Source organism: Trichosurus vulpecula, chromosome 1 (assembly GCF_011100635.1).
Source record: "Trichosurus vulpecula isolate mTriVul1 chromosome 1, mTriVul1.pri, whole genome shotgun sequence".
Taxonomy (NCBI): domain Eukaryota; kingdom Metazoa; phylum Chordata; class Mammalia; order Diprotodontia; family Phalangeridae; genus Trichosurus; species Trichosurus vulpecula.
Window position 1 is genome coordinate 69,069,388 of NC_050573.1, and position 25,651 is coordinate 69,095,038.

At 49.1% G+C, this 25,651-nt stretch overlaps 2 protein-coding genes across 2 annotated transcripts; both read right to left on the bottom strand.

Annotated features, from left to right (window-relative positions):
• Positions 1-311: 311 nt before the first annotated feature.
• RAX2 (retina and anterior neural fold homeobox 2) lies at positions 312-5,976 on the bottom strand. Its single transcript, XM_036751238.1, has 3 exons — positions 5,913-5,976; positions 3,428-3,657; positions 312-716 (listed from the first exon to the last, which is right to left on the bottom strand). The coding sequence occupies exons 2-3, from the start codon at positions 3,647-3,649 to the stop codon at positions 312-314; spliced, it is 627 nt and encodes a 208-aa protein (XP_036607133.1). The 5' UTR covers positions 3,650-3,657; positions 5,913-5,976.
• A 3,166-nt stretch (positions 5,977-9,142) lies between these two features.
• On the bottom strand, positions 9,143-19,034 carry MATK (megakaryocyte-associated tyrosine kinase). Its single transcript, XM_036744741.1, has 13 exons — positions 18,961-19,034; positions 16,899-16,949; positions 16,419-16,532; positions 16,127-16,242; positions 15,635-15,854; positions 14,865-14,958; positions 13,711-13,776; positions 13,253-13,352; positions 12,763-12,847; positions 12,131-12,204; positions 11,548-11,743; positions 9,837-9,923; positions 9,143-9,530 (listed from the first exon to the last, which is right to left on the bottom strand). The coding sequence occupies exons 2-13, from the start codon at positions 16,905-16,907 to the stop codon at positions 9,300-9,302; spliced, it is 1,392 nt and encodes a 463-aa protein (XP_036600636.1). The 5' UTR covers positions 16,908-16,949; positions 18,961-19,034; the 3' UTR covers positions 9,143-9,299.
• Between the last annotated feature and the right edge of the window lie 6,617 nt (positions 19,035-25,651).

Genomic DNA, 25,651 nt, shown 5'->3' on the forward strand with positions numbered 1-25,651 from the left:
AGAGCTGGTTACTAAACATTTACCAGCCCACCCCTGGCAAGAATCCTGCTTCTTAGATACTGGCCCTACTACTCTCTAGCTGTATCTCCTTTGCCAAGTTGCTTGAGCTTCCTGGTTCTCAGTTGATCCATCTTTAACGTGGTCAAAGCCCTCGTCAGCAGTTGCTCACAGGGCCTGGCCCCTGCTGGGCATCCCTGAAGGGCTTCAAAAGTGGGTTGGGGCAGGAGGGAAGAGCAGAGCAGAGAGGGTCCTGAAAGAGCCCAGCTGTCCTTGGTGAAGTCTGAGGCAAGGAAGGGGCAGCAGGGACAGGGTCAGAGAGGCTGCCAGGTCCTATCAAGAGTCTGGACATGCTCCTTAGCCCGAAAACAAAGAGAGACAATGCTGGAGCTTCGAGTGTGGGCATCCCCAGTTTCTACCAGGGGACCAAAGGCCTCTCCAAAAGGAGGGGGTCCTGAGGATGTGTGGAGGAAGGTGTGAGGCCCATAGGTGGGTTGTAGACCAGGCCTTGGTCCCAGAAAGCCTGGGAGGGCATGCATGGCTGGGGGACCTGAGGTCAGCCAAGGGTCCAGGGGGAGCGAGGCAGTTGGCGGAGGCCGAGCAAAGGCCAACATGGGGGCCTCTGGAAGCTTGGTGGCAGCTGCTGCTGCTACTGCCGCAGAGCTGGCCTCCAGCTTCTCCTGACGTCGCCATTTGGCCCGACGATTCTGGAACCAGACCTAGAAGGATGGGGGAGATAAAGATAGGAGTCTTGACTCCTGAGATCTTTGTGCCTGTTTTGTAGCATCTCAGTGGGACTTCCTGTGGTCCAGCCCATATTATCTAGCCTCAGACCAGAAAAGGAAACTTTTTTCTGCCTTAGGCACTTTTTCCAAAGTTCTCCCTGTCAGAAAAGTTCTGCTTAGTATCTGCTAGAGTTCTAACTTCCTGAAGGACACTGGCAATCACAATACCCTTCTCAGGGAAGCAGGGCAGATAATGTCACTTTCCTCTTTGGGCTCTGGATCAGATCAACTCAAACAAGAAATATCCCAACCTCCCAGTCCCTATAAGCTTCCCCCTTCCTCTTAGAGGTCTTGGAGTGGGGTAGGAATAGGCCATAGTGGCTAAACATGATGAGAGAAGGGCCATCTAGAAGAGCCCAAATTTATTCCCTGTTAGTCTCCACACCGACTCAACCTTGGGGAAGTTCTCTGGCTTTTCTGGGCCTCAATTTCTCCACTTCTCCAGCTGCCTTCTCACCCTGAAGAAACCACTCTGAGGTCCACTTTCCTGACTGGTGATTCCCTACCCTGGTTCATTATTTCTTGAAGGGCCCCAGCCATTCTCATTTCACTTCTGGCTTGACTCATTCTCCAAACTTCTCTGACTCATTGCCATTTGCCTTATCCATACCCCACCCCCCCCTACTTTCCAGCACCCGCTGTATACGTTGACTTCCTTTCCTTAAAATGCAAACTCTGAGAGTCGACTGTTTTGTTTGCTTATGTTTGTACCTCTAGCCCTTAACACAGTACCTAGAACTTAGTAAGCGATCGATAAATGCCATATCTGTTCATCTATCTCTGTCTGTATGATGAGAGGATTTGTCCAGCTCAGATGTTTTTAACCTGGAGTCCACAGACTCTCAAAGGGTCCCAGGAAGATTTCAGGGGGTCCATGAACTTGGCTGGGGAAAAAATTAAATTTTCATTTTCACAAGTATCCAAACAAAATGTAACATTTCCTTCAATTATTTAAAAATACGTAATTCTGAGAAGGAGGTTCATGACACAGACAAGGTTAAGAACCCCTGGCTGAGATGCTATCTAAGAGTCCTTCTAGCTCTGGCCTGTTCTGTGTTTTAAGGTACTTTCCAATTATGACATTGTATGATTTTGCCTCCAAAACGTCCCAACTTCTACCTTCTCCACTCTACACCACTGTCCAGTCTCCATCTGATCTTGCCTATACCGACTTCCTCCTCAGCAGCTTCCATTTTCTCTTCCTCCAGTCATTCCTGCCCAGGTAGCCAGTTATCTTTCAAAAACTCAACACTGGTCACAACCTTCCAAGTTCATTCACCTTTAATTGTTCCCACTGTCTGCACGAGGTACCCCAATGCTGTCCGTACCCTGGCCCTAATCTACAGTCTCCTCCCTCCCTACTTCCCTAGGAATACTGCATTGGCTTCTGCCAAGATGGGTTCCTCATCCTCATCAGGCCTTCTAGGCTCATTCCTGCCCCAGAGCTTTTGTTCTGTCTTAGAATCTTCCGCCTGCCCCTTCTACCTCCCTGCTCTCCAGCTCTCTTATGTATGTTGCTTACCAGGCACTGTACTAAGGGGATACAAAGAAAGGCAAAAAACAGTCTTTGCCCTCAAGAAGCTCATAGTCTAATGAGGAAGACAACATGAAAACAACTATGTGCAGAAAAGATATGTATTAGAGGGAATCAACAGTGTTAAGGGGAATCAGGAAAGGCTTCTTGTGGAAGGTGGGACTTGAAGGAATCCAGGGAAGCCAGCAGGTGGAGCCTTCCAGGCATGGGGGATAGTCTGTGAAAATGCCTAGAGCCTGGAGATGGAGTGTCTTGTTGGAGGAAAAACAAGCAAGGAGGCCAGTGTCACTAAATTGAAAGGGTGGAGGGGAGGGAGAATGAAGTGTAAGAAGACTGGAAAAGTCATCTCCAGTCATCCTGGCCTCTGTCTGGGACCCAGATGGCTCCTGAGGAGAAAGTGATGCTGGTGATTTTGCACAGCCCTCCCTGTAGGGTGGGGCTGTAGGTGATGGGGAACCATTGCAGTTTATTGAATAGGAGAGTGATGTGGTCAGATCTGTGCTTTAGGAAGTTATTTTAACATCCAAATAGGGGATGGACCCAAGTGGAGAGACCAATAAGAAAGCTATTGCAAGAGTCTGATTGAAAAGTAATGAGAGCCTGCCCTAAGATAGTGTCAGAAGAGAAAAGAGGACTTGGCAACAGATTAAATATGGAGAGAGAGAGAGTGAGGAGTCCAAAACGACTTGTCTTCTCCCATTAGATTGTAAGCTCCTTGAAAGCAGGGGTTATCTTTATTTTTGCTAGTACTTGTATACCCAGGGGTTGGCATATAATAAGCACTTAATACATGTGTGTTGCTTTGCCTACCCACTTACCCAGGGACACCTTCCCTGACCCACCCACAATTACCCCTACCAAGCAACATCGCTGTCTTCTGAATTCCACAGCCCAGTTTGTCTTTGCTTTTATCCTCTCCTGAGCTCTGATTCTTCCACAAGTCTAAATCTTGTCTCTCCCCTAGACTAGGAGCTCTCTGAAGGGAGGGTTCAGAGTCTCTTTCTTCTATCTCCACCCCCCTTCCCAACCTTAAGTACAGGGGATGACACTTAAGACTTAAGCTACTTGAGTGAACATGACTGATGGGAGGCCCATTGCTTTCCGGTCTCACCTGCACCCGAACCTCAGGAAGGTTCACTTGTGTGGCCAGCTCCTCTCGGCTGTAGACATCAGGGTAGTGGGAGCGCTCAAAGGCCCTCTCCAGCTGATGAAGCTGGAAGGTTGTAAAGGTCGTGCGGTTCCTCCTGTGTTTCTTCTTGGGGGCCTCTTCAGCTTCCGAGGACCCTGGGGGCCTTGCCTCAGCTGGCTCTCCCTCACACTTGCTCAGAAACATTGCCCCACCTGAGGAAGCAATGGGAGAAGAGATTAGGTGGGGGAGAGAGAGGAGGGGACATGAGAGTCTGCCCCTAGCCCTGCCTACCCCTAGCCTGTCTGGAGAAGCCTTTAGAGAAAAGAGATGGAGAATCTCAAGGCTGGCACGATGAATTCACAGTCCCTGTGTGGATTTCAGATGTTGAAGCAGAGAAACTACCTAGACTGAGAGCTAGAAGACCACTAATCTTCGCAGGCCATCTGTTCCCCATGCCTAGAGCACAGTCCTAGCTCATCTCTGAACCACCAAGTCATTATCTTCCTTCTAGGCTGAGCACAGGTGCCACCCTCTCCATGAAGCCCCTCGATCACCTCAGTCACTAGTGCCCTCTCTTTCCTCAAATTATGTTGTATTTGCTTATGTGTATATACATCCTATCCCCTAGAAGAATGTAAGCAAACTAGGTGGTGCTCTGGACCTGGCAGTCGGGAAGATCAGAGTTCAGATCCAGCCTCAGACACTTATTAGCTACACAATCCCAGGCAAATCGCTTAACCTCAGTTTCTTCAATTGTTAAATGAGGATTATAATAGCACCTATCTGCCAGGGTTGTCGAATAATAAATGTGTGTTTCTTTCTTTAAGGACAGGGACTGACAATTTTTCCTCTTCCTTTCCACATGCCTAGTACATAGGAAACACTTAATAAGTGTATATTGAATCCTATGACCTTGGCCGAGTCATTTGACCTCTATGGCCCTCAGTTTAGCCTTAAATTCTAGCAAATTACTAATATAATCTACTAGTCATTCACAGTGTAACCCTGAACAAGTCACTTAACTTAAGCCTTTGTTTCCCCATTTGTAAAATAAGACAGTTGAACCCTAACGGGTCTCTAAAGGGCCTTTCTGGCTCTGAGAGTCTAAGGTTCAATGGGATGTTTCTAAGGGGCTGGTCTATCTCCTCCCCCACTCCCAGCTAATCATTGAAGCCCCTTAATAGCCCTTTTCTCTCTGAAGCCAGCTCTGGGCTAAGCTGTTGATCCCACAGACCAGAGATCTTCTAGGGGTATTGAGGCTGGATTAGGGGCAAAGGCACCACCTGGAAACCTTGCTCAAGCATTTAAATAAAGCACACACTCGCTCTTAGGGAAGCCCAGTCAATTACTAGACAGCTGCAAATTGTTAGTTCTGTTCTTTTCTTCTGCAAGTATTCCTCAACGGGCTAGGTTCTGCATTCTGAGCCTAAGTTAATACCTTGGACAACAGAATTAGAATTCAAAACACTATCAATAAACTAGAATGATGGGTCCAATCTAATAGGATTAAATTTAGGGATAATTATAAAAAACATGCCACCAAGTTCAAAAGATCAAGGGCCCAATTATGTAGAGAAAGCACTGGAGGTTAGGGTGAATTTGATCCTGGGCTGCATTAGCAGAGATGCAGCGTTTATAAAGAAAGAGGCAGCTGTGTATTCTGTATCCCACTGTATTCTGCCCCATCAGACCTCATCTGCATCATTGCTTAGTTCTGGGGCCATGTCTGAAAGACACCGACAAGTCAGAACATTTCCAAAGGAGGGCTGCTGGGATGGAAGGGTACTGGAAAGCAAGAGAGACAAATGAACCTGGGGATATCTAGCCTGGAGAAAAGAAGACTCAGGGGACATATGCTAATTGTTTTCAGTTACTTGAAGGGCTGTGTGGAAAAGGAATTAAGCTTGTCCTTTATGGCCACAAAGGGCAGAAGTAGGAGCAAAGGAAGGAAGCCAGGGGGTAGAGGGGAAGCAGATTTTGGTTCCATAAAAGAAAATACCTCCTACAAATCAGGGCTGTTCAAAAGCAGAATGGGAAGCCCCCAGAAGTCCCTGTTACCAGGGCTTTTCAATTATGGACTGGATGACAACTTTTTCAAGAATGGAAAGGGTTGGATTAGATGCCTTCTGAAACCTTCTCTGCCCCTGGAGTGTGTGATTCTAAAAGCAGATATTAGCTCCCTCTTCCCCAGCGCTAGAACTCAGGTGTTCTCACTCCTAGGATTTCTTTGCACCAAATATCTCTGTCTCCATTTTGCTTTCTAATTCTTTGTCTCTACCTGGCTCAATCTCTCCTCCCTGTCAGTGTCTGTCTTTCTCTCAGGGTTGTCTTCAGGGGGAGCACAGTGTTGGGGATCCTGACTCCACTGGGTGCCCTCAAACCATCCCCTCAACATTACTTGCCAGCCACCCTGATTCTCCCCACCTCTATCCCATCTCAGCCACCCCCTTAACCATATGGCACTCACCAGGAACAGGGGGCTCCTCCGGTCAAGTCTTCCTCCCTGGGACACCCACCTGTCTCTGCAGATCTTTACAGACCCCTGTCATAAGCCCTTACGGACTAGAAAGCAATGGGAGGAGAATTGGAAGAGAGATTAGAGCCAGTGATTAATTGGGAGGCCTTCCCCTTTAAGAATGACAGACAGCTGCTACCCCTTGATGTCCCCTTGGTCTAGAAGGTGGTAGGGGGTGGGGGAAGTGGTTTACTGGGTAGAATGGACCAAGGGGTAGTCCTGGTAGACTTATAGAAGATATAGAACAGATGGGAGACTAGAGGAAAAGAACAGGCTTCCTCTGTCTTGCCTCCAGGTGCTCTCTGAGGCACTAATGGATGGAGAACATGTGAGAATCACAGTAGATCAGAGTTGGAAGGGACTGGTATGTGACTAAGAATCCCTTCTATGAGACCCCAGCCAAGTGCTCCTGTCCTCCAAAGACCTAACACAGATCACAGCAGATAGATGGTCTTCCAGACTTGCTGAGCTGCCACATTTCAGCCCCCTGAAGTCATCACGCAGAGCCTCTCCGAATGCAGCAAGGGTGGTCTGGCACGGCCCATCACCGCCTTTCCTTCTTGAAACTACTCACCAGAGTCTGTGCTCTGCTTGTTTGGCCTCGGAGAAGCTAGGGTCCTTCCATAGCATGAAGGATGAGGCATTAACCCAAGGGAAATTAGAGAAGGAAAGGAGGACTTTATTGGAAGCAGTTACATTTTATAGGGGAGGAAGTGGGGTCACCTGGTGAGTTAGCAGCAAGGCCAAGAGGCATATTCAGAGACCCTGACATCTCCCCACACACCCCTCAAAAGGCTGCATTCACTCCCTCCCACCAAGACTACAGATAGCAGCCCCCCAAGTTTGGGGAAGGGAAAAAGGATACGGAGAAGCTCTGGAGCGATGTGCTTGGGGTCTGAGACCCAGGTATTTGGGAGTTACCCTGCTATGGTGCAAGGCCAAAGAGAAGTCTAGGTAACTGTCTGCCTACCTCCATTATGTGTCTCCGACTACCCCAAAGAGCAAACCCAGATGCCTACAGGCCACCTTTATCTTTGTTTCTCCAGTGCCCAGCACAGTGCCTGACAGCCAACCGATGCTCGGTAAAACACTTGTTGATTGAAGAATAAAAGTAGTTTAACAAGGCTTGAAGGTTTGTAAAAGGTTTCCCCAACAACCACCCTGTGGTGTAGATGGTAGTAGGTGGTTATTATCCCCATTTGACACACGAGGAAGTTGGCATTCAGAAAGAGCCCTGGGTCACACAGCTAACAGATGTCAGGACAGTGTTAAAACCCAGGTCTGACCACCATGCCGTGCTCCTGAAGGAGGAGGAAGCTGGGAGTTGTGTAGTGAGCACTGGGCTGTGAGTCAGGAGACCTGGGATCTAGTCCTGGCCTTCCCACTGACTCATTGCACAAGCCTACATTGTCCCATCTTCCTCCCTTGGCCTGTTTCCTTCTTCCTAAGGCCTACGTGATTTCGACCGTCTCCCTTTCTGGCTCTGACTCGCTGTGTGACAGCCCTTGTCAGTATGTCCAGGCTGACAATGGAGATAGACGCGGAGACTGGGGCAGGCTGGGAGAAGGAGGGGGAGCCCCCTCCATAATTACCCTCGTTGTAAGGCCCCTAATTGCTTCATCACTTTAAAACATTAACAAGCTTCATCTTTACAAGTCTCCCAATTACACTAATTGGCCGCAAATTGGTTAAGAGGGCAGGCTGGTAGTATCAGGGAGGGTTAGGGTGTTGTATAGCTTTAGCCCAGGCCTGAGCCTCTTATGCCCTGGAGGCTGATGCTCCCAGACAGCTGTGTCAGCTTAGAGGCCCTGAGGGGGGTGCAGGGGAAAGGCCAGCCCACAGATTAGTGGGCCCCTGAAGGACAGGGCACCGGTGACCCTTAGGTGCTCCAAGAGGCCTTGGTGCCATCTAAGCTGGGCTATAGTGCTGTGGTAGCCCCTCAATACCCTCAGTCCTGACCCCAATCCTCTGGGCTTTCTTCAGAAAGGGCCTCAAGGTTTGCAAGGGGAAAATAAGGGCATATTTATGTCTTTCCAGGTGAAGAGGATAGAGAAAGGCCTCCTTTGAAAGATTTGGCAATGCTTAGGACTTTAGGAAGACATAAGACTTATCTTTAAGTATTGGAAAGACTATCCTGTGAAAGAGGGAGCAGGGCCCCAGAGGCAGAACTGGGGTGGTGGTGGTGGGAGTTCTGAAGGGACATATTGAGACTTTGAAAGGAAGACTTCTTTAGAGCTGCTGCTACTCCAAGAGGAATGGGCAGCCTCAAGAAGTACTAGGCTTCCCCCCTCCACCTTTAAGCTGCTGGAGATGCTCCTTGTAGGGTGGATAAGGTGGCCTCTGAGATCCTTTTCAACTCTGGGATTCTGTTTCCTGGAGCCCCAGTGACCTCCTCTCCAAGTCACTTGCATCCATCTCATTCCAAGGACTGTTCTCACCCACTGGCTTCCAGGAGCTCTGGGGAAAGTCACTGCATTCCCTTCCCTGGGATGAGTTCCAGAGGGAAAGAGAGCCCTCCTTTGCTAGATCGCCATGGGTATGAGGTCCAAGATATCTGCTAGTCAGAGGATGGTGGGATCCCATGAACAGATCCTTCATCAAATTGGACCTGTGATCCCAGATCAGATCACGGAAGAGAATAGATCTCCATGATAGGATCCTAGGAGAAGATCATTCACCAGGAAGATCACCATGGGTGCAATATCATGGAAAGCTGTGATTCAGAGTGGATTCAAGGAAGATATTAGGGAGGGGATGGACATTCACAGTGCACTACCAAATATGAGAACCTGGCCCCAGCAAAGGGATCCTGCACCAAGCTATCACAGGTGTAATGCAGTAAGGATCTCTGCCAGGGAAGTTAATAAGGGCAGGGGACAAAGAGACACAGAAGCCCATTCTCAGAGTAATAAAGCCTCCATGTCCTTTATCACCTTCTCCCAGTTTGCCAGGGCCCTCCTTTGGGCTTCTGGATTTCTATAGGCCATCTCCATGCCTACATCCCCAGGCTATTCCCCAGGTAGGCACCTCCAGCAGAGGAGTGACTGTAGTCCAAGGAAATTGAGGCCAGATTGCACCAGAAGCTTGGTGGGGGGGAGGGCAAGTATCAACTGTAGTGCAGCTCTACTTTTCCCACCCCATGCACTCTCCCACCCAGCCCCAGCCCCCTTTTAGTTGGCTCTCTCAGCCCAGGAATTGTCCAGGGAGGACAGGAGGTAGGAGGAGGCATTTTGACATTCTCCAATCTCCCTCCAGTCCCCAGTGGGGTGAGCTCTGGGAGCCCTCCACTTTAGCCTCTAGAGTCTGGTTTGCAGCCTTGGGGGCACAAGGGCCAGAGGCTCAAGGTTCTTGGAGGCTCTGGGGTCCAGCTGAGCTTCCCTCGGGGACAGGCTCTGTCGCTGCATTCCTCAGCTCCTTGGCCAGCTTCTCCAAGAGTTTCCTGAAGGCCGGACGGCGAGTGGGCTCTGCCTCCCAGCAGCTGCCCATGAGGGCATAGACACTGGCAGGACAGCCTTCCGGTGGCTGCATTCGGTAACCCTGCTCCACAGCTTCAGACACCTCCTTCAGAGACTGCATTGGGGACAAGGAGAAGACATCGAAGGCTGCTTGGACTCATCTTCAGGCCCAGGGCTCCTCCCTGCCACCCCCCACTCTATCACTGTGATGCTGGAGTATCTCTCCCCACTCCCCCCCCACCCCCCCACTAATCTTGTCTTTGAGTTACTTACACACACACACACACACACACACACCCTGTGATTCCAGGGTCCCCCACCTAATCCTGTTCCTGCCCCCCACCTTGGGAACCTGAAGCTGTATTTTTCTCCACTATTCTGGCCCAGCTGATTTTAGGGCATACCTCGCCACCATGCTTACCATTTTGGGGTACGGAGCCCGGCCATAGGAGAACACTTCCCACAGAAGGATCCCAAAACTCCAGACATCTGACTTACTGGAGAATTTCTGCAGGTCCGGATTGGAAGTGGAGGACCGGTGAGATGAGGGGAAGACTATGGGATCCCTTGACCCTAGACTATATATCATCAGGGATGGTCAGGGCAGGGAGAAAAGCCTTGGAGGGTGGTGGGTAGAAATAGGAGGAGGGATCTGGAAGGGAAGGAACCTCCCTTGCATGCTGCCCTTCCTCACATCACACCCTCTGTTTATTAGGATTCTCCCTGATACCTCTCAGCTCAAGTCCCACGTCCTCCTGGAGATATTCCCTGATCTCATTCCATGTAAAGGATCTCCCTCCTCTGCTCTCCTGCCACCCTGACTCTACCACAGATCTGTCCAGAGTGAAAAAGTTTTGGACTATTTGGTGTTTCTGAGTGTCCTGTATCCCTGGTGAGACTGAGTTCCCTGAGTGCAGAAACCATGTGTCTCCTCTGTAGCAAAGAACATACTAGGGCTGGGTACAGAGTAGGTGCTCAACAAATGGTTAAACAAACAGAACGTCAGAGCTAGGAGAGCCCTTAGAACCCAGAATGTCAGAGCTGGGAGTGGCCTTAGAGCACAAAATGTCAGAGCTGGGAGTGGCCTTAGAACACAGAAGGCCAGAGCTAGGAGTGAGTGGCCTTAGAACGCAGAAGGTCAGAGCAGGGAAAGTCCCTCAGAAGTCAGAATGTCAGAGCTGGGAGGGGCCTTAAAGCACAAAATGTCACAGCTGGGAGGGCCCTTAAAACAGATAATGTTAGAGTTGGGAGGGCCCTTAAAATATAGAAAGCCAGAGCTGGGAGCATCCCCAGGACATAGAATGTAAGAACTGGGAAGGTACTTAGTCATCTAATTCATCTGAGACAATTTTCCCATTAAGAAAGCAAGGCTCTAAGAGGCTAAGTGACTCGCCCAAGGTCACACGGCACATCAGAGGAACACTGTGACAGGGCAGCAAAAAAAGGTTAGTGAGAGGCTGAATTGCAACAAGGGCAGGAGGAAGGGGCGGAGGCTCTTGCCGTGGTCAGACTAAATCTGGACTGTGGTGTTCATTTCTGGGCACTGAGGCTCAGGAAAACTATTGACGAGCTAGAGTGTCCAGAGGAGGGCATCCAAGATGGGGAAGGCGCTTATGTCCGCGCCCCATAAGGACTAGTGGAAGGACCCAGGGATGTTTAACCTGGAGAAAACTAGGGGTAGAGGGGTGGAGAGGGAAAGATGTCTTTAGGTATTTGAACGGCTCTCACACAGAAATGGGATTATTAGGTTGTTCTGTTTGGCCCCAAAGATCAGGATTAGGAGCCGGAAGTGAAAGTGGCAAAGATGCAATTTAGGCTTGATATCAGGAAAAAACCAAAAAATCCTTACCAAAGACCTGTCCAAAAGTGGGATGGGCTGCCTCTGGAGGTAGTGGATTGGATCAGAACGGGGTGCAGGGCTTTAAGCAAAGGCTGGGTTACCACTTGTCAGATATGTTGTAGTGAGGAATTTGAGGGGTAGGAGTTCTTTGGGGTACACTAGATAGCCTCTGAGGTCCCTCCCAACTCTGAAGTTCTAGGACTTTCAGACTGGGGTTCACCTTACCTTCACCCCCACCCCTAATGACCTCCTAGACAGCTGACTGATCACCCTGATCCCCACCTCTTCTCACCCCATGTCTCAAGGCCTCCGGTGCAGTCCACTTGACAGGGAGTCGGCTGGTATCCAGGCCCCTTCGCTCAGCCTTGGCCAGACCAAAGTCGCTGACCTTGGCCACGTGATCCTCGGAGATGAGGATGTTTCGGGCAGCCAGATCTCGGTGTACAAGTTTCTTACCCTCCAGGTAGTCCATGCCTTCAGCCACATGCCTGGCCCAGGAAGTGGGGGGACAAGGGGTCAAGGGATTAAGAGCAAGTTTTATATCGTGGTCTCCCATGCCCTTGGCCCAGCACAAGACATAAACACACTCAAGATCAGACTATTAGAATTGGAAGGGCCCCAGATTCCATTTAGTCCACCCTCCCATTTTACAGATAGGTAAACTGAGGCCCAGAGAAGGAAAGAGATTTGTCCAAGGTGATGATGGTATTAAGTAACAGAGCAGGGATTGGACTAGAACCCAGGTCCTCTGACTTCAACCTCAGCACTCTTTGTACAGTGTGCCTCCTCTGGGGCCTGGACTGCATTACCCCCCAGCTCCCTGGGGACTCAGAAGCAATGTCTGTGATGGTTCAAGCTCCCTTCCCCTCACTTACAAGGAGAACTGCAGCAACTGAGCCTTGTGTACCAGGGCACGGCCCCGGGTCCGAAGAAAATTCACCAGGTTCCCCTACGGAGGGCAGATTGGGCAGAGGAGGTTTCTCTGAGCTCTGCTGATTCCTTCCTTCCCCAATCCTTTCCACCTCCTCCCCCAAATCCCGAGTCTCTCCACTCCCTTTCTTCTTCCCTCAATCCTCCCCCCTCCATTTCCTTCCCCTTTCCCTGAATGTCCCCTACCTCCTCCTCCCTCAATCTTCACCCCGTCCCTCAAGTCCTTTGGACCCCTTTCCCCTCCCCTGATTCTCTCCATCTTTTCTTAACCTCTTCTGCTCCCCTTTTCCCCTCCCTCAAATCCCTCTGTCCCCTCTGTCCTTTCTTCTCCCCTCATTCGTCAGCCTTCTCCTTCCCCAGATCTCTTCAGCCCCCTGCTCCCTCCTCCAGATTCCACCATGCCCTTTGGCCTGGTTCTGGGATCTGAGCAATGGGGAAGAGGAGCCCAAGGAGAAGTGAGGTAGCAATGGACAGAAGGTGAATGAGCTGGGGAGAGGGCAGAGGAAGAGGAGGCATGTGCCCACCACAGAGAGAATGCGCCCAGAAGAGGGATGGAGAGGACGGGGCTCAGGCTGACCTTGCTCATGTACTCCATGACAATGTAGAGCCCTTGGTGAAGAATGACCCCCAGCAGCCGCACCAGGTTCTTATGCTGTATCTTCCTGGGGGTGGATTGGAAGAGGGATGGAGGTTCGTGCATATGGGGGAGGGGGTGCCCAGACCACATCCATCCTGGGTCCAACCCTCTCATTTTACAAAAGAGGAAACTGAGTTGACTGAATTTGCCCCAGGTCACCCAGCAAATGATCGGGGCTAGGACGCCTCAGTCTGGGCATGGACTGGAGCCCAGGACTGACTCTCTTCCCCATAGGGTCCCTTCCAGCTGGGGCATTCTAAGACCTGAATAAACCAAACACACCTGGGAATCTCCAGCCCCTAAATGTTGGCTCCATGTGCTTTGCCCCAGAGCTGGGATCTACCTCCTCCCCCAAGCCCTGGGACATTGTGAGGGAAGGGGAAAGGTGGGGCTTCTTTCCACGCCTTCCAAGTCGGGTCCTGAGCCTTACGTCATTACAGCAGTCTCATCCAGGAAGGCCTGGGCGGTGACGTCACATTTGATGTTCTTCACTGCCACCTTCTGGCCCAGGTACTCCCCCTGCAACACGGCTAGGACAAGCCCGGGACCGGGAAGGCGTCTGAGCCTTGGCCTCAACTTGAGATCGAGACTAAGCCCAGCCAAGCCCCCACTCCCACCTTCTCCACACACCAAAACCTTTCCCCCACCACAGTCTGTCTCTTTCAGGCTCCGGGGTTGGGTTTCTCTCCCCGGCTCAGTCTTTACTGAGTCTCTTCAGGTCGTGGTCTCTCCTTGTGTCTCTTTCCGGGGGGGCATTGCCTCTGGGGGCAGGGATGTATGGGGGTGAGGGGCAGGGGTTACTCCAAGGGGAGAAGCTGAGTGAGCCTTAGTCCCATCCCACCCCCCCACCCCCCACTCTCTCTCACACACTCTTTCCTTCCCACTTACCTCCAAACTCCCCCTCCCCAATCTGGCAGCCGAGAGTCAGCTGCTGCAGGTTCAGTAACCAGCCGGCTGCGGGGAAAGAGCCCAATGGGGAATGAGGTGGGATCCACGCCCCGCAGTGGCCTGCCCCACTCCAGACACCTCACCCACCCAACCAGGAGGGTCTTTTCTCCCCTCCTATTCACACATTCAGCCAGGCTGAACATAGTAGATAGGGGCTGGTCCTCTGAGGTCACTGTGCTCGAACTCCACAGAGAGGTAACTCCCTCTAACAATGCATATTCGCACCTGCTGGGCAGCTTAGAAAGCCACCCAGAGTACCGAGAGGTTGTGGCTTGCCCAAGGTCACACAGTCGGTATATGTCAGAGATAGGCCATGAACCCGGGGTTTCCTGGCCTGAAGACCAGCCTTCCAGCCAGTACCGAGGGAACAGATGCGAGTAAAGCACTTTGCATGTTTTAAAGAGCTATATAAATGCTAGCGACGAGTACAACAGGTTGTCCACCCATATGGACACATCATTACTCCCAAAATAGCACTTCACAAAATTACAAAGCCCGTCTACATCCACTATCTCACCCGACCCTCACAACAGCTCTCTGGGACTGTAGTGGCTGTTTCTGTTTTGGGTCTGGACTTTTGTTTTTGGGTGGATTTTTTTTGGTTTTGCTTTTTTTTTTTTTTTTTTTTTGGTTTTTGTTTTTAATCTAGTCCTGGGAACTCATCAGGGTGGGGAACTCTTAGCATGGAAACTCCCTCCACTAGTTCAGATAGCAAATTCATCTGTACCACACAGCCTTAAAAATTGCCTGGGAGCACTGAAAGGTTAAGTCACTTGCCCACGTTCACGCATTTCGGGTCACTCAGACTCTGGTCTTCTTAACTTCAGGGGTGATCCTCTATCTAACCACTGCATGGTGACACCTCTTGGTGCAGGCATCGCTGCACCCATTTTCCAGATGGGGAAATGACCCAGAGAAAGGAAGGGATTTGTCTGGTATACAGTAGGTGCTTAATAAATGCTTGTGTCTTCCTCCCTTCCCTCTTATGGTTCCCTACCCAGTAAGACCATTTGTTAAGGTTTCTACCCTGTAGGGAGTTGGGAAAAAAGAGACTTCTAGATCCTCCTTTCCCCGGGTTACCCCATAGCCCCCACCTTTGGCCAGCTCCTCCTCAGCTGACTTGGTTCCATGTTTCCTCTTGGGTTTCACTAGCTTTGTACAGATGGCCCCCTTGTCCTTCATGTAATGCTGAAGATGGATGGACAGATAGACAGGTGGCAGCTTGAGTTGAGACATGCTCATGGGGTAGAGGTTACCGAGCCTCCATGGGAAAGGGGATTAGACTTCCCCTCCTGGGGCTGTGGGGGTGGCTATCTGGCTAATTGGGAAGACTCCTGGTTCTAGCTCCCTCCTAGGTGACCACTGACCCTCAGGAAGCTGAGGAGAGGCTAGGGGAGCCAGGGGGCCTTGGTTCCCATGGACACTAGTTGCTGACGGCTGGATTGGTTTCCCTGGTAACCAAAGCTGGGCTGAGATCCCAGTTAGAATCTTGAGAAATGGGAGGGGGGAGAGAGAGAGTGGTCAGGAGGTAGGGAAGTAGGGATGAGCTGGGGGCGGGGCGGGCAGGGGTTGGAGGAATTCCCTGGAGAATTCTCTCAGGATTGGTGGGGGGCTAGAACTCTAGCTTCCATATAGGGTTGTTGGGAGCTAAGAGATTCCTGGGGAGATGGAGGATTTAGGGGTCTGAAGTCTAGGGTCTTGGGAGACTCATAGGGGTTTGTACCCCTCAAAAGAGGTTCCTAGAGGAGATCAGTAATTCCTGGAGGCCAGAGAGAGAGGGATGAGAGGGACCTCTAGAAGTGACAGAAGGGACTGAGGGATGGTGGGGTTACTAGAGGTAATGAATAGCATGAGACGGTCAGACCTCAATCATGTCAATAAGGTTGTAGAAGGAGACATTCTCATCAATAGTCAGCCGTCCACCATGGTGCAGCACTCGGTAGTGGACCACCTCCTGGCCATGGCTGACACACAGCACATAGTCACCTGGGTGCCGCACGGACTCCCGCACCAAGAAGAGCCCATCCTCTGCTGGCTGTAGCAGTGCTACTGCCTCTTGTCCCGAGATCTTGCCATGGAACCACCTGCGGGTGAATTGGGAGGGCCTAGAACTGGAAGAGGAAGTCCTGGGGGGAATGGGACAAGGGAGGAAAGGGGAATAGGGAACCTTGGCAGTGGGTACCCTGGGCAAAGAATGCCCTGGACTTCAGGAACGAAGGGGGCATTGGGCAATGGGAATCCTGGTGCTGTGGCAAGTTGACATCAAGGGCACAGTGGGTACTGGAAAATAGATCCCATGGACAATGGCACCTGGGGGCAGTGAGAGCTGTGAGCACCAAGGACCCGCTCTACTCACGGCATGAGGCTGAGCTTGGGGTCAGTGGGGATAGCCTCTCGCTCGCGAACAGCTCCAGCTGCCAACAGCCCCTCTTGACCACTCTCATGGTGTTTAGCCCGGTACCAGCTCTTGCTCTGCCGAGGGGATGAGGCCAGAGCTGGTGACGGAGGGAGGGAATAGGAAGCTGTGCCCAGTCTTTTCCCTGAGATCTACACTGGATCCTGGCTCATGGGCCTCAGACTTTCACCTCCCCAGAGGCATCCCCCAGAGTCTGGGCCCCTTCCATCCCCACCTGTGGCCCAGCCCCCACCTCACAGGCCTCCAGGATAGTGACAACTTCGCCTTTTCGGAAGGCCAGCTCGCCTGGCTTGGGCTTCATGTGTTCACACTTGGTGATGCACTGAGTACCCGGTGTCCAGCGTCTCTGTAGCCAGAGATAGAGCCCAATGGCACTCAAAGATAGAGACAGAGAGAGGAAAATAGAGACAGGGGAAGGTAGAGACCGGGAAAGAGAGGGAGGGGTCCTGGGCATAGGGGTGGCACAGACAGCCAGCTGTTGGCAGACACCAACCCCCAGGCTATATAGGAGAAGGTATCTCTGAACCTAATCCCCAGCTTCACTATCCTCCCCCTTCCCCCAACAGCACCAGGGGGAAGTCAAGTTAATCAGTGGAAGCCAATGAGGGAACATGAGTCAGCCTCAACTAAGGGGCACCCACAGGAGGGCCTGGGGGGCAGCAAGGAGCCTGAAGTTGGGAAATTCCTGGCCACAGGTTGAAGCCATGCTTACCGTTGGCATCTTGGCTGGGACGTGGAGGATCCAGGGATTAGTGGGGTTCACCTGGTATGAGAGGAAGGGGCAGGAAACAGGTAAGCAGGGCCCACATGCCACAGAGCTGTTCCCCGGGGTACAAGAGAGAAGAGAGCCTGACAGAAGATCCTAGGAGTCCTGTCCCCAGTTCCTTCATGCACAGTCATTGGTCAATCATAGATTTTGTGTGTATATATTTACACATACATGTGGATATACATGTATATATGTACACACACTGTGGGTGCGTATGTGTGCGTGTTCCATTTTACAGAAGAGGAAACTGCACCAGACTGAATGACAAGTTTGGGTTAGAGCCCCACCTCTGCCACCTACCTGCTCTGTGTGACCTTGAAGGAGTCACTTTGCTTCTCTGGGCCTCAGTCTGTAAGATCAGAGGGTTGGACTAGATGTTCCCTAAGGACCTTCCAGATCTGGCATTCTATATTCTAAGAGCTCTTCCCAGCTCTTGCATTCCAGGATTCTATTTTTCCCTCCTCCTGGCCTAGTTCAGCCCCTAGGACATTCCCCTAGGAAAAGGGAACTGGAGCCAAGATGAGTGGGTGATTCCAGTACCATTTGACTGGGGCATGGGGAAAGGAATAGGTCAGAGGATCAGTTTCTGCTCAGCTCTTCCCCTTTCCCTTACAAGGTATATGTGGGGGTGGGGCGGGGGAGGGGGGGCAGTGGAATGGTGGAAGGAATGACTCAAAGTCATTTCTAAGTATCTGAAGCCACACAGGGGGACATTGGTCAGCAGTTCAGGGTTCTCTCCTTGATCTCTAAGGCTGAAAGTCCTGACGTTTAGCCTCAGCTCCTACGGGTGCACCCAAAGGGCAACAGCTGTTCTCTGAGCCTTCATTCCCCAGTCCCCATCTCCTCATCTTCAGGGCTATATAAACTCTGATGCAAGCCCTGGCTAGGAGGTCAACTGCCCCTTGAAGGGTTTAGCTACTGGCAGAGGGTATTTGAGGGTGCCACACCCTTAGTTGGGAGCACAGGCTCAAAGGACCCTGGAACTAGAGCTGGAAGGGACCCCAGAAAAGGAAACTGACATCCAGGAAGGTTAAGGTCACACAGGTAGGATGCCTCAGCACAGGATTCCTTTAGGGCTCTCCATGATTCCCTAGCCTTAGCCAGAAGTGCCTAAGCAAGGAGCAGTATTGAAGACACAGATTTCTGGTAGGGGGAGGCCTCTGTGTCCCCAAATTCTATGGTTCAGAAGGCTGGGGTGGCTTTCAATTTATTCTTTGGGGGAAGATTATCCCCCACCCCTATGCCCAGGCACACAAAATACACAACACAGAGATCTTCAGGTTCGAGTACCTTTCCACAAAAGTGCAAATACACACGCTACTTAACCAACACGAAAGCTAGACACACAGCACACACATCTCCAGAAGGCCCACACTCCACACCATGCACTTGAGAACCCTGGTAAACAGCCCCCCTCGACACGTATGCACAACACACACCCTGCATATGTCCACTACACACACCACCGCCGTTCACACACCACTCTGCTGTCCCGGGTTTGGCACCTGGGCAGACCCACCAAGACGCCTACACAACCACAGCCATAGTCAAATACAAGCTTCTATTATATAGACTGTCACACACACAAAATGTCATGCTCGGAGCCGGAGAGCAGTCTCCCACACAAGATCACACAGACATACACCGGCAGTCACATATAGCGACTGTCACACACTTGGAACCACACAGAGCGATTGTCGTACGCGAACAGCACAATCTGTGCTGTCCCCACCACCCCCGCTCTCGGGCGCAGGCTCAGCTGCCTCCAGACCCTGAGATGCTTCCCTGGGTTCACCTCCCCCCTTCGCCCAGACGGCGGCCGCCAGGGATTAGGATGGGGCCGGGGATGGGGGTGAGGATGGGGATGAGGATGGGGCTGGGGAGCAGACCCCAGGCCCCCCCGGCAGACACGCTCTCCCATTCTGGGAGGGCGAGGGGCGGGTGAGGGTCGGTGCCCGGACAGCGCGCGCGCCCCCTCCCCAGGACAGCATCCCGCCCGTCTCACCTGCCCAACCTGGGCCGCCGGGGCTCTGGACCGCACGGGACAGCACCTGGTGGGATGGGATGGGGGACGGCGGGGGCAGAGCCAGGCTGGGCCGCTGGGGCCCCACTCCCGGCTCCTCTCCTGCCTAGCCCCTTCCCTTCCCCGGGACTAGTGGGGGGGCCCAGCCGCGGGCACTGCGCTCGGTGGTGGCCGCAGCCTCACAACTTGTGGCAAGTTCCTCTGTTTCCTCATTTTCTCCCCCTCCTCCCCTCCCAGGGTGGAAAAGGGGCGGTGGCGCTGCAGCCCAGAGGAGGCCCTCGCCGGTCCTAGCGCCGGATGCATACACTGCGGTCCCAGTCACCAGCTTCGTCCGATCAACCGTTCCTTGGGGTGGGGGAGTGGGAGGAGGGGAGCAGATCAGAAGCGCTCACTGCATCCCAACCCCCTTTCTTTTTGGCGTCCAAAGAGACTTTCCTGAGTGTATTAGACCAAGTCTCTTCCCCACAACCGAAAAATATAGAAATATCATTTGAATAAGGCGGCCTCTAAAATCATGACCTTCACCTAGTTCTGACCCTCCTCGTTTTTACAAAACAAGGAAACTGAGACCCAGAGAGGGGAAGTGATTTTGTTCAGGTCACACTGGCAAGAGGCACACAGACAGATTTTCAGCTCTGGATATTCTATGTTCTAAAGTCCCTTCCAGCTCAGGAATTAGGTGTCTGAGTGGATGAGCTGGCTAAAGGTGTGTAGTTTCACATACCTTTGCCTCTGGCCTTAAATCCAGGAAACAAAACAATTACATCCGTGTAGACTTTAGACCCAAAGATGTTAGTACCCTAGAACTCTAATCTCCCAGAAGACAATGGAGCAAGGCCACAAGGCAGTCTGGCTCAAGCCAGTCCTTCTCAAAAATAGCAACAGAGATGTGGAACACAGAAAGAGTTGCAACAAATATTTACAAGAAATTTAAAATTGACCAAAAGAGATTGACTAAACAAACAAACAAAAAAAGATAACGATGGTTTTAGACAAAACTAAGAAAGAAGTATCATAAAATGAACATTGGAATACGAAATAATAGTGGAAGCTGCATTAATCAACAAACATTTATTAAGCCTGGGGAAGGAGGGAAGGAAGGAAGGAAGGAAGGAAGGAAGGAAGGAAGGAAGGAAGGAAGGAAGGAAGGAAGGAAGGAAGGAAGGAGAAAAGAAAGCAATGGGGAGAAAAGCCCCTGATCTCAAGGCATTCTAATGGGAAAGACAACATATATTTAAGTAGGTATATTAACTATCTACAAGATAGATGCACAGAATAGATGGAAAGTAGCCTTAAATGAAGTAGCAGCTGGGGTCTAGATGCCAGGAAGCTACGGATTCTAAGAGGCAGAGGTGAGGAGAAAGAGCATTCCAGGCCTGGGGGTAGCCAGTGCAAAGATAAAGAGATGAGAGGTGGAGTATCCTGTGGGAGAAGAAGGACCATGTGGCTGAAGGGGAGAGTGCCCAAGTAACATAGAAGGGAGTGGGAAGGACAGGAAGGTAATGAGAAATCACTAGAGGTGAGTAGTGGTGCAGTATGGTCAGACCTGCACTTTAAGAAAATCACATTGACCAATACATGAAGGATAGGGAGCAAAGAGGAGAGACCTGAGGCAGGAAAACCAATTAGGAGGCCTTGGTCCTGGCTACACTTTAATAAGTACTCTTCTTCCCTTCGTTAAAACAGGCTGGCAGTTCTTTAGTCAGAGCCACCACACCCAGCTAATGACTGTCCCAAAGTGTGCCCCCAAGCTAAGTCTGGGGAGATCTAGGTGGGTCTCTGATTTAGAGGTAGGCTCCTAGGTAAGTGGCCTGGTCAGTGTTTTTCACCCTCTTAGCCCCAGTTCCCATCTTCATTGTCCACTTCTGTCATCAGCAAAGACTGATTGCCTTGTCCACGAAAAAAATGTTCCATCTTCCCGGACCAATATTCTCAAACTCTTTTGTACCACCGTTAAGGATGAGGCCTCTGTGGGGATGAGGTCATTGGCTAATAATTCCTCTGGTAGTTCCTGAGGTCCTCCCTCTCAGAGAGAGCAAATTTCTGAGCCTGTTCTCAGCAGAGTCTGAAAACTCTGAATCAGATTGTATTTGTCACTCCTTGACCACAATCCACATAGGAGAACTGAGTCGCACACCAGTTTTAGAACAGAATTTCTTCCTCAGAAGACCTTTCCTTTCTCTAGGCACCCAAAAGTTTCCCTCCCAATGTCTCTTCTTGAGTCTGCCCTTTAGCTAGGGCTACAGAGACACACCTAAGGGCCCTGGAGATCTTCTTGCTGCTGAGCCTGTCCACCTGCTTTTTGGTTTTTTTTTTAATTTTAATTAATTTATTTATTTTTAGTTTTTAACATTCACTTTTATAAGATTTTGAGTTCTAAATTTTTCCCCCTCCCTCCCCAAAACGGCATATAATCTGATATAGCCTATACATGTACAATCCTATTAAACATATTTCCACATTAGTCCTGTTGCGTTCAGACTCCATAGTTCTTTCTCTGGATTCCCACCCTCTTTCAAATACCATATTTCATTGCATAATCCTTGCCGATTTTATGCCAAATTTTTTTTTCCAAAAAAGTGGTGTGTGACCATTATGTGAAGCTTTTAAAAATTGTGCCGATATTACTTAAAAATCATTTATTTCTGAACTGTCTTTGGTGCAAGATTAGGATGCACAGAATCCTTGTGAATATACATTAAAATTGAATAATGACAACGCATGTGCACTGAGAATTCTAGACTCGAGGCTTGCAATGCTTGAGAAATAAATGTGTATCCATATGCCACTGGTGAATACACTACTGCTCTGTTTACCTTTTAAGTGTGTCGAACAGAATTATACCATGTGATGATTATGTGCTGAAAGGTTATTAAACCAATTTTTGGTCTAAAAAAAAAAACAGGGTGCAATGATGATGTGGTGAAATTCGATATGAAAGTTCTTCCCTCCAGAGTTGAGATGAACTGAAGAGATTTGTCCTGAGATCCATATTGGGTCCCACTTCTATTTACTACGCAAAAAAAAAAACCCACTAACATAGGTACCTAGTAAGAATAATAAGTACCATTTCTATGGCATTGTGAGGTTTATAACATGCTTTTCAAATATTATCTCATTTTATTACCTTTGCAACAATCCTAAGAGGTAGATTCTATTGCTAGTTCCATTTTACAGCTGAGGAAACTGAGATTAAGTGACTTGCCCAAGATCACACGGGGAGTAAACGTCTGAGGTCACATTTGAACTCAGGTCTTTCCAGCTCCAGGCATAGCACTCTGTCCCCTGGACCACTTAGCTACTGTCAAGGAGCTGAAAGTCCCACTTTATTTTGCTCTGGTCCTACTACAACTGGAATAGAGATAAACCTGGGCCTGTGATCTCACCCATCATTTCTATTTTCCTGAACAACCACAACAGGCTACCCTTGACATGTAGACATTGATAGCTGCATCCATAGCATCTCCTCATGTACTAGTCCTCTTATTACTTGGACCAGTCTAGTATGGTCCATGAGCCCCACAGATATTGTCCCTCGATGACTAGGCTCTGGACCCTACAACCTTAACAAAAAATCAGAGGTCGTTTCTCCCTCCTGTCGGAGGGGATCAGGAACTTCACGTAGCCACGTTATGCATTCTCATTGTCACCAAACTCGTGGACCAGCCTCTGCAAACCTTCAAGTCTTGTGAACATGGGGTGTTGCATCTGTAAGAAGGGTAGAGGGATAAAGGCAATATCTTCTGGGGTTCTCCTTTAGCTTATGTTTTTCCAGACTAGTCTCCTGCCACTTCTGCATCAGATCCATGACAAAGCCTGACGGTCAGGGATGCCCCTTGAAAAATGCTATAACTTTCCCTCTGTTACTGCTTGTCTGATAGCTGGCTTCTTTGGAGTAGCCCTTGCCATTCTGGGCATGGGATCATTGGCTACTGTGGAGGGTATAGGTGCTGGTTCACTGGCATATGGAGGAGGTTATCCCCCATCTCAGCAGACCAGATGTTATCCTATTTTGCTCTTACCTTGAACACTTTAAGCTGAGTCCCTACGTTTTGGTCAGTAGTGTTAGGCTTACTAATATATTTCTAAGTTATTTCCCTTGCTAGTTGCCTCTTGGTAATCACCTCCATGGCAAATCCCAAAGGTAGGGGATATCCCCCTGAAAAACACCACAGCTTTCCATATTGAGTTCTTTGTCCCTATACTGGTTGACTCAGTAATTTATTTAATTGGTCAGCAGTGGTGGGGTTTATTAGCTTATTTCCAAGTATGCTTTTTACCAGCTATAGCTGGCATTCCCAAATCCCCAAGGCAGGCATCTTAGTTTGATCTAAAACTCCATAAAAAATTATCCTGAATGACTCCCTCCATAAATATAACCTGATTTTCACTTCACTATGGAGTTCCTACAGATTATTTGGTCTAATATACATTTTTAAAATTAATTTTTATTTTTTTCAATTAACAAGCATGTTTTCTTCCCTCATTGGGGAAAAAAGAGAAAGAAAACCTTTGTGAGAAATATGAATAACCAAACAAAACAAATTCTTACATGACTTAATATGTTTTGAAAATTAATGTGCCTCAGTTTGCTGAAGCCCCCACCCCAAATCAGCTAGGAATCTCTGTAATCATTTGAACCCTATTCACATGAAGTTAGCAGACCATATCAAGAGCATCCTTTAAAAAAATCTGACTGGATTAACATTCATTAATTGATCGATTCATATTGGCATAATAACCAAAGGATTGGAGTAAACACTCTAGCCCGTACACTCTCAAGAGATCTGGGTCTCCTCCTCAAGTTAGTAAGACCAGGTGTGCATTGGGAAGATACATTCCTTGGGAAGAGTAGTGTTTCAACTGTAGAAACTTTTTCTTCTTCATTTGGATGGGGTGGGAAAGATTTAGCTATGTAACATTTTCCGTCTTATTCTTAAACTGTTCATTCATCTCAGTTACAGAAAATTTCTCTCTGTGTGTCTCTCTATTTGTTTCTCTCTGTGTGTCTCTTTCTGTCTCTGTCTCTCTCCCCCTCCCCCACCCTGGACCCTCACTGCACAATTTATTTGTGAAAATTGGCAACTAGGTGGCTTGTCCACATCCTGTCCCAATGATACACAAAGAAAACTTGGTCTACAGAAAGCAAATGTCTTTCCCATGGTCAGGTAGCTAAAAAATAGCAGACTCAGGATTTAAACCCAAGGTCTTTGACTCTAATCACATGTTCTTTCCACTGAACTATGGCCTCTTACAAAGAAAGCTTTCCACTGAATTATGGCCCTCTTACAAAGAAAGCTAAAGGGAAATAAGAGCCATGAGTAGTTAATTCCTCTATCAAAGTCTTCCTGGAATGTCTCTTCATGATATGGAAGATGACCTTAGGCCCTTGAAGGTAATATGCTGGCTAGTCCTATGGGTCTATAAAGATTTGAATAAAGAGTCAATGACTATGTTTCTTTATTCCTAATGGGTGGATAGACATTTCACCATAAGAATGGCCACCCCGGGGATCAGGGGGATGCTTTTTTTTTTTTTTTTTGCTTTCACATCCAGTGGTAGTGAAACAGACGATAGTACAAAAATACCCTTAGTCCTATAATATGCCTTTATGCTTGTCCAGAGATGGTGGTGGAGTGGCTAAAGGGAGCCACAAGTCACAAAGCTCATTCATTCAAAGAACCAGCAAATTGATGTATGTATAGAGTTACTTCTGAACCTGTGGTACTTTCCCAGGGAATAGAAACTCCTTGAGGGCAGTGACTGTTTTGTTTCTATCTTTGTATACACAGGGCCTAGAACAGGGTCTTGCACAAGTAGGCATTTAAATAAATGTTCCTTGAAATATGTATTAAGCATCTACTATGTGCCAGGCATCGCGTTGAGTGCAGGTATACAAAGAAAGGTAAAAGATAGTTCCTGCCCTCAAGGAGTTTACAATCGAATAAGGGAGAAAACAACAAATAACTATGTAGAAACAAGTTATATGGAGGATAAATTGGAAATAATCAACAGAGAAAAGTCACTAGAATTAAGAAGGATCTATTAAAGCGTCCTATGGAAAGTAGAATTTTAGCCAAGACTTGAAGGAATCCAGAGAAGCCAGACTTGAAATGAACCAAACCACACCCATATTGACATTCTGGCTGTAAAATAAATTATAAGACACAGATGGAAAGATAGTTTCCAAGTTCTTCATAGAATCCTGAATAAAGGAATTAGCAGAGTTGTATCATTGTAGGCAACAATGAATATAATGATGAAGAGGATAGTTTCAGAGAAACCTGGGAAGACTTGTATGAATTGATGTAGAGTGACACGAGCAGAACCAGGAAACAAATTTTTCCAATAACATTATAAGATTTAAGAACTCTGATCAATGCTGTTGATCAGATATTGACAATTCCAGAGGACTCATGATGAAACATTCTGCCCATCACCTGACAGATGACAGACTCAAGATTGAGACAGACATATTTGGGGGGGAGGTGGCTGATGTGGGCATTTGTTTTGCTTGGCTATGCATATTTGTTACCAGGGTTTTGTTTTTCTTTCTTTTTCAATGAGGGGGTAGGAAGAGAGAAAATAGATTTTTATCCATTGAAAAAAGAAAAAACATAATCAATATTATATAGCTTCTCTGCTGAAAATACAGTCTCTCAGCCTTGAATTT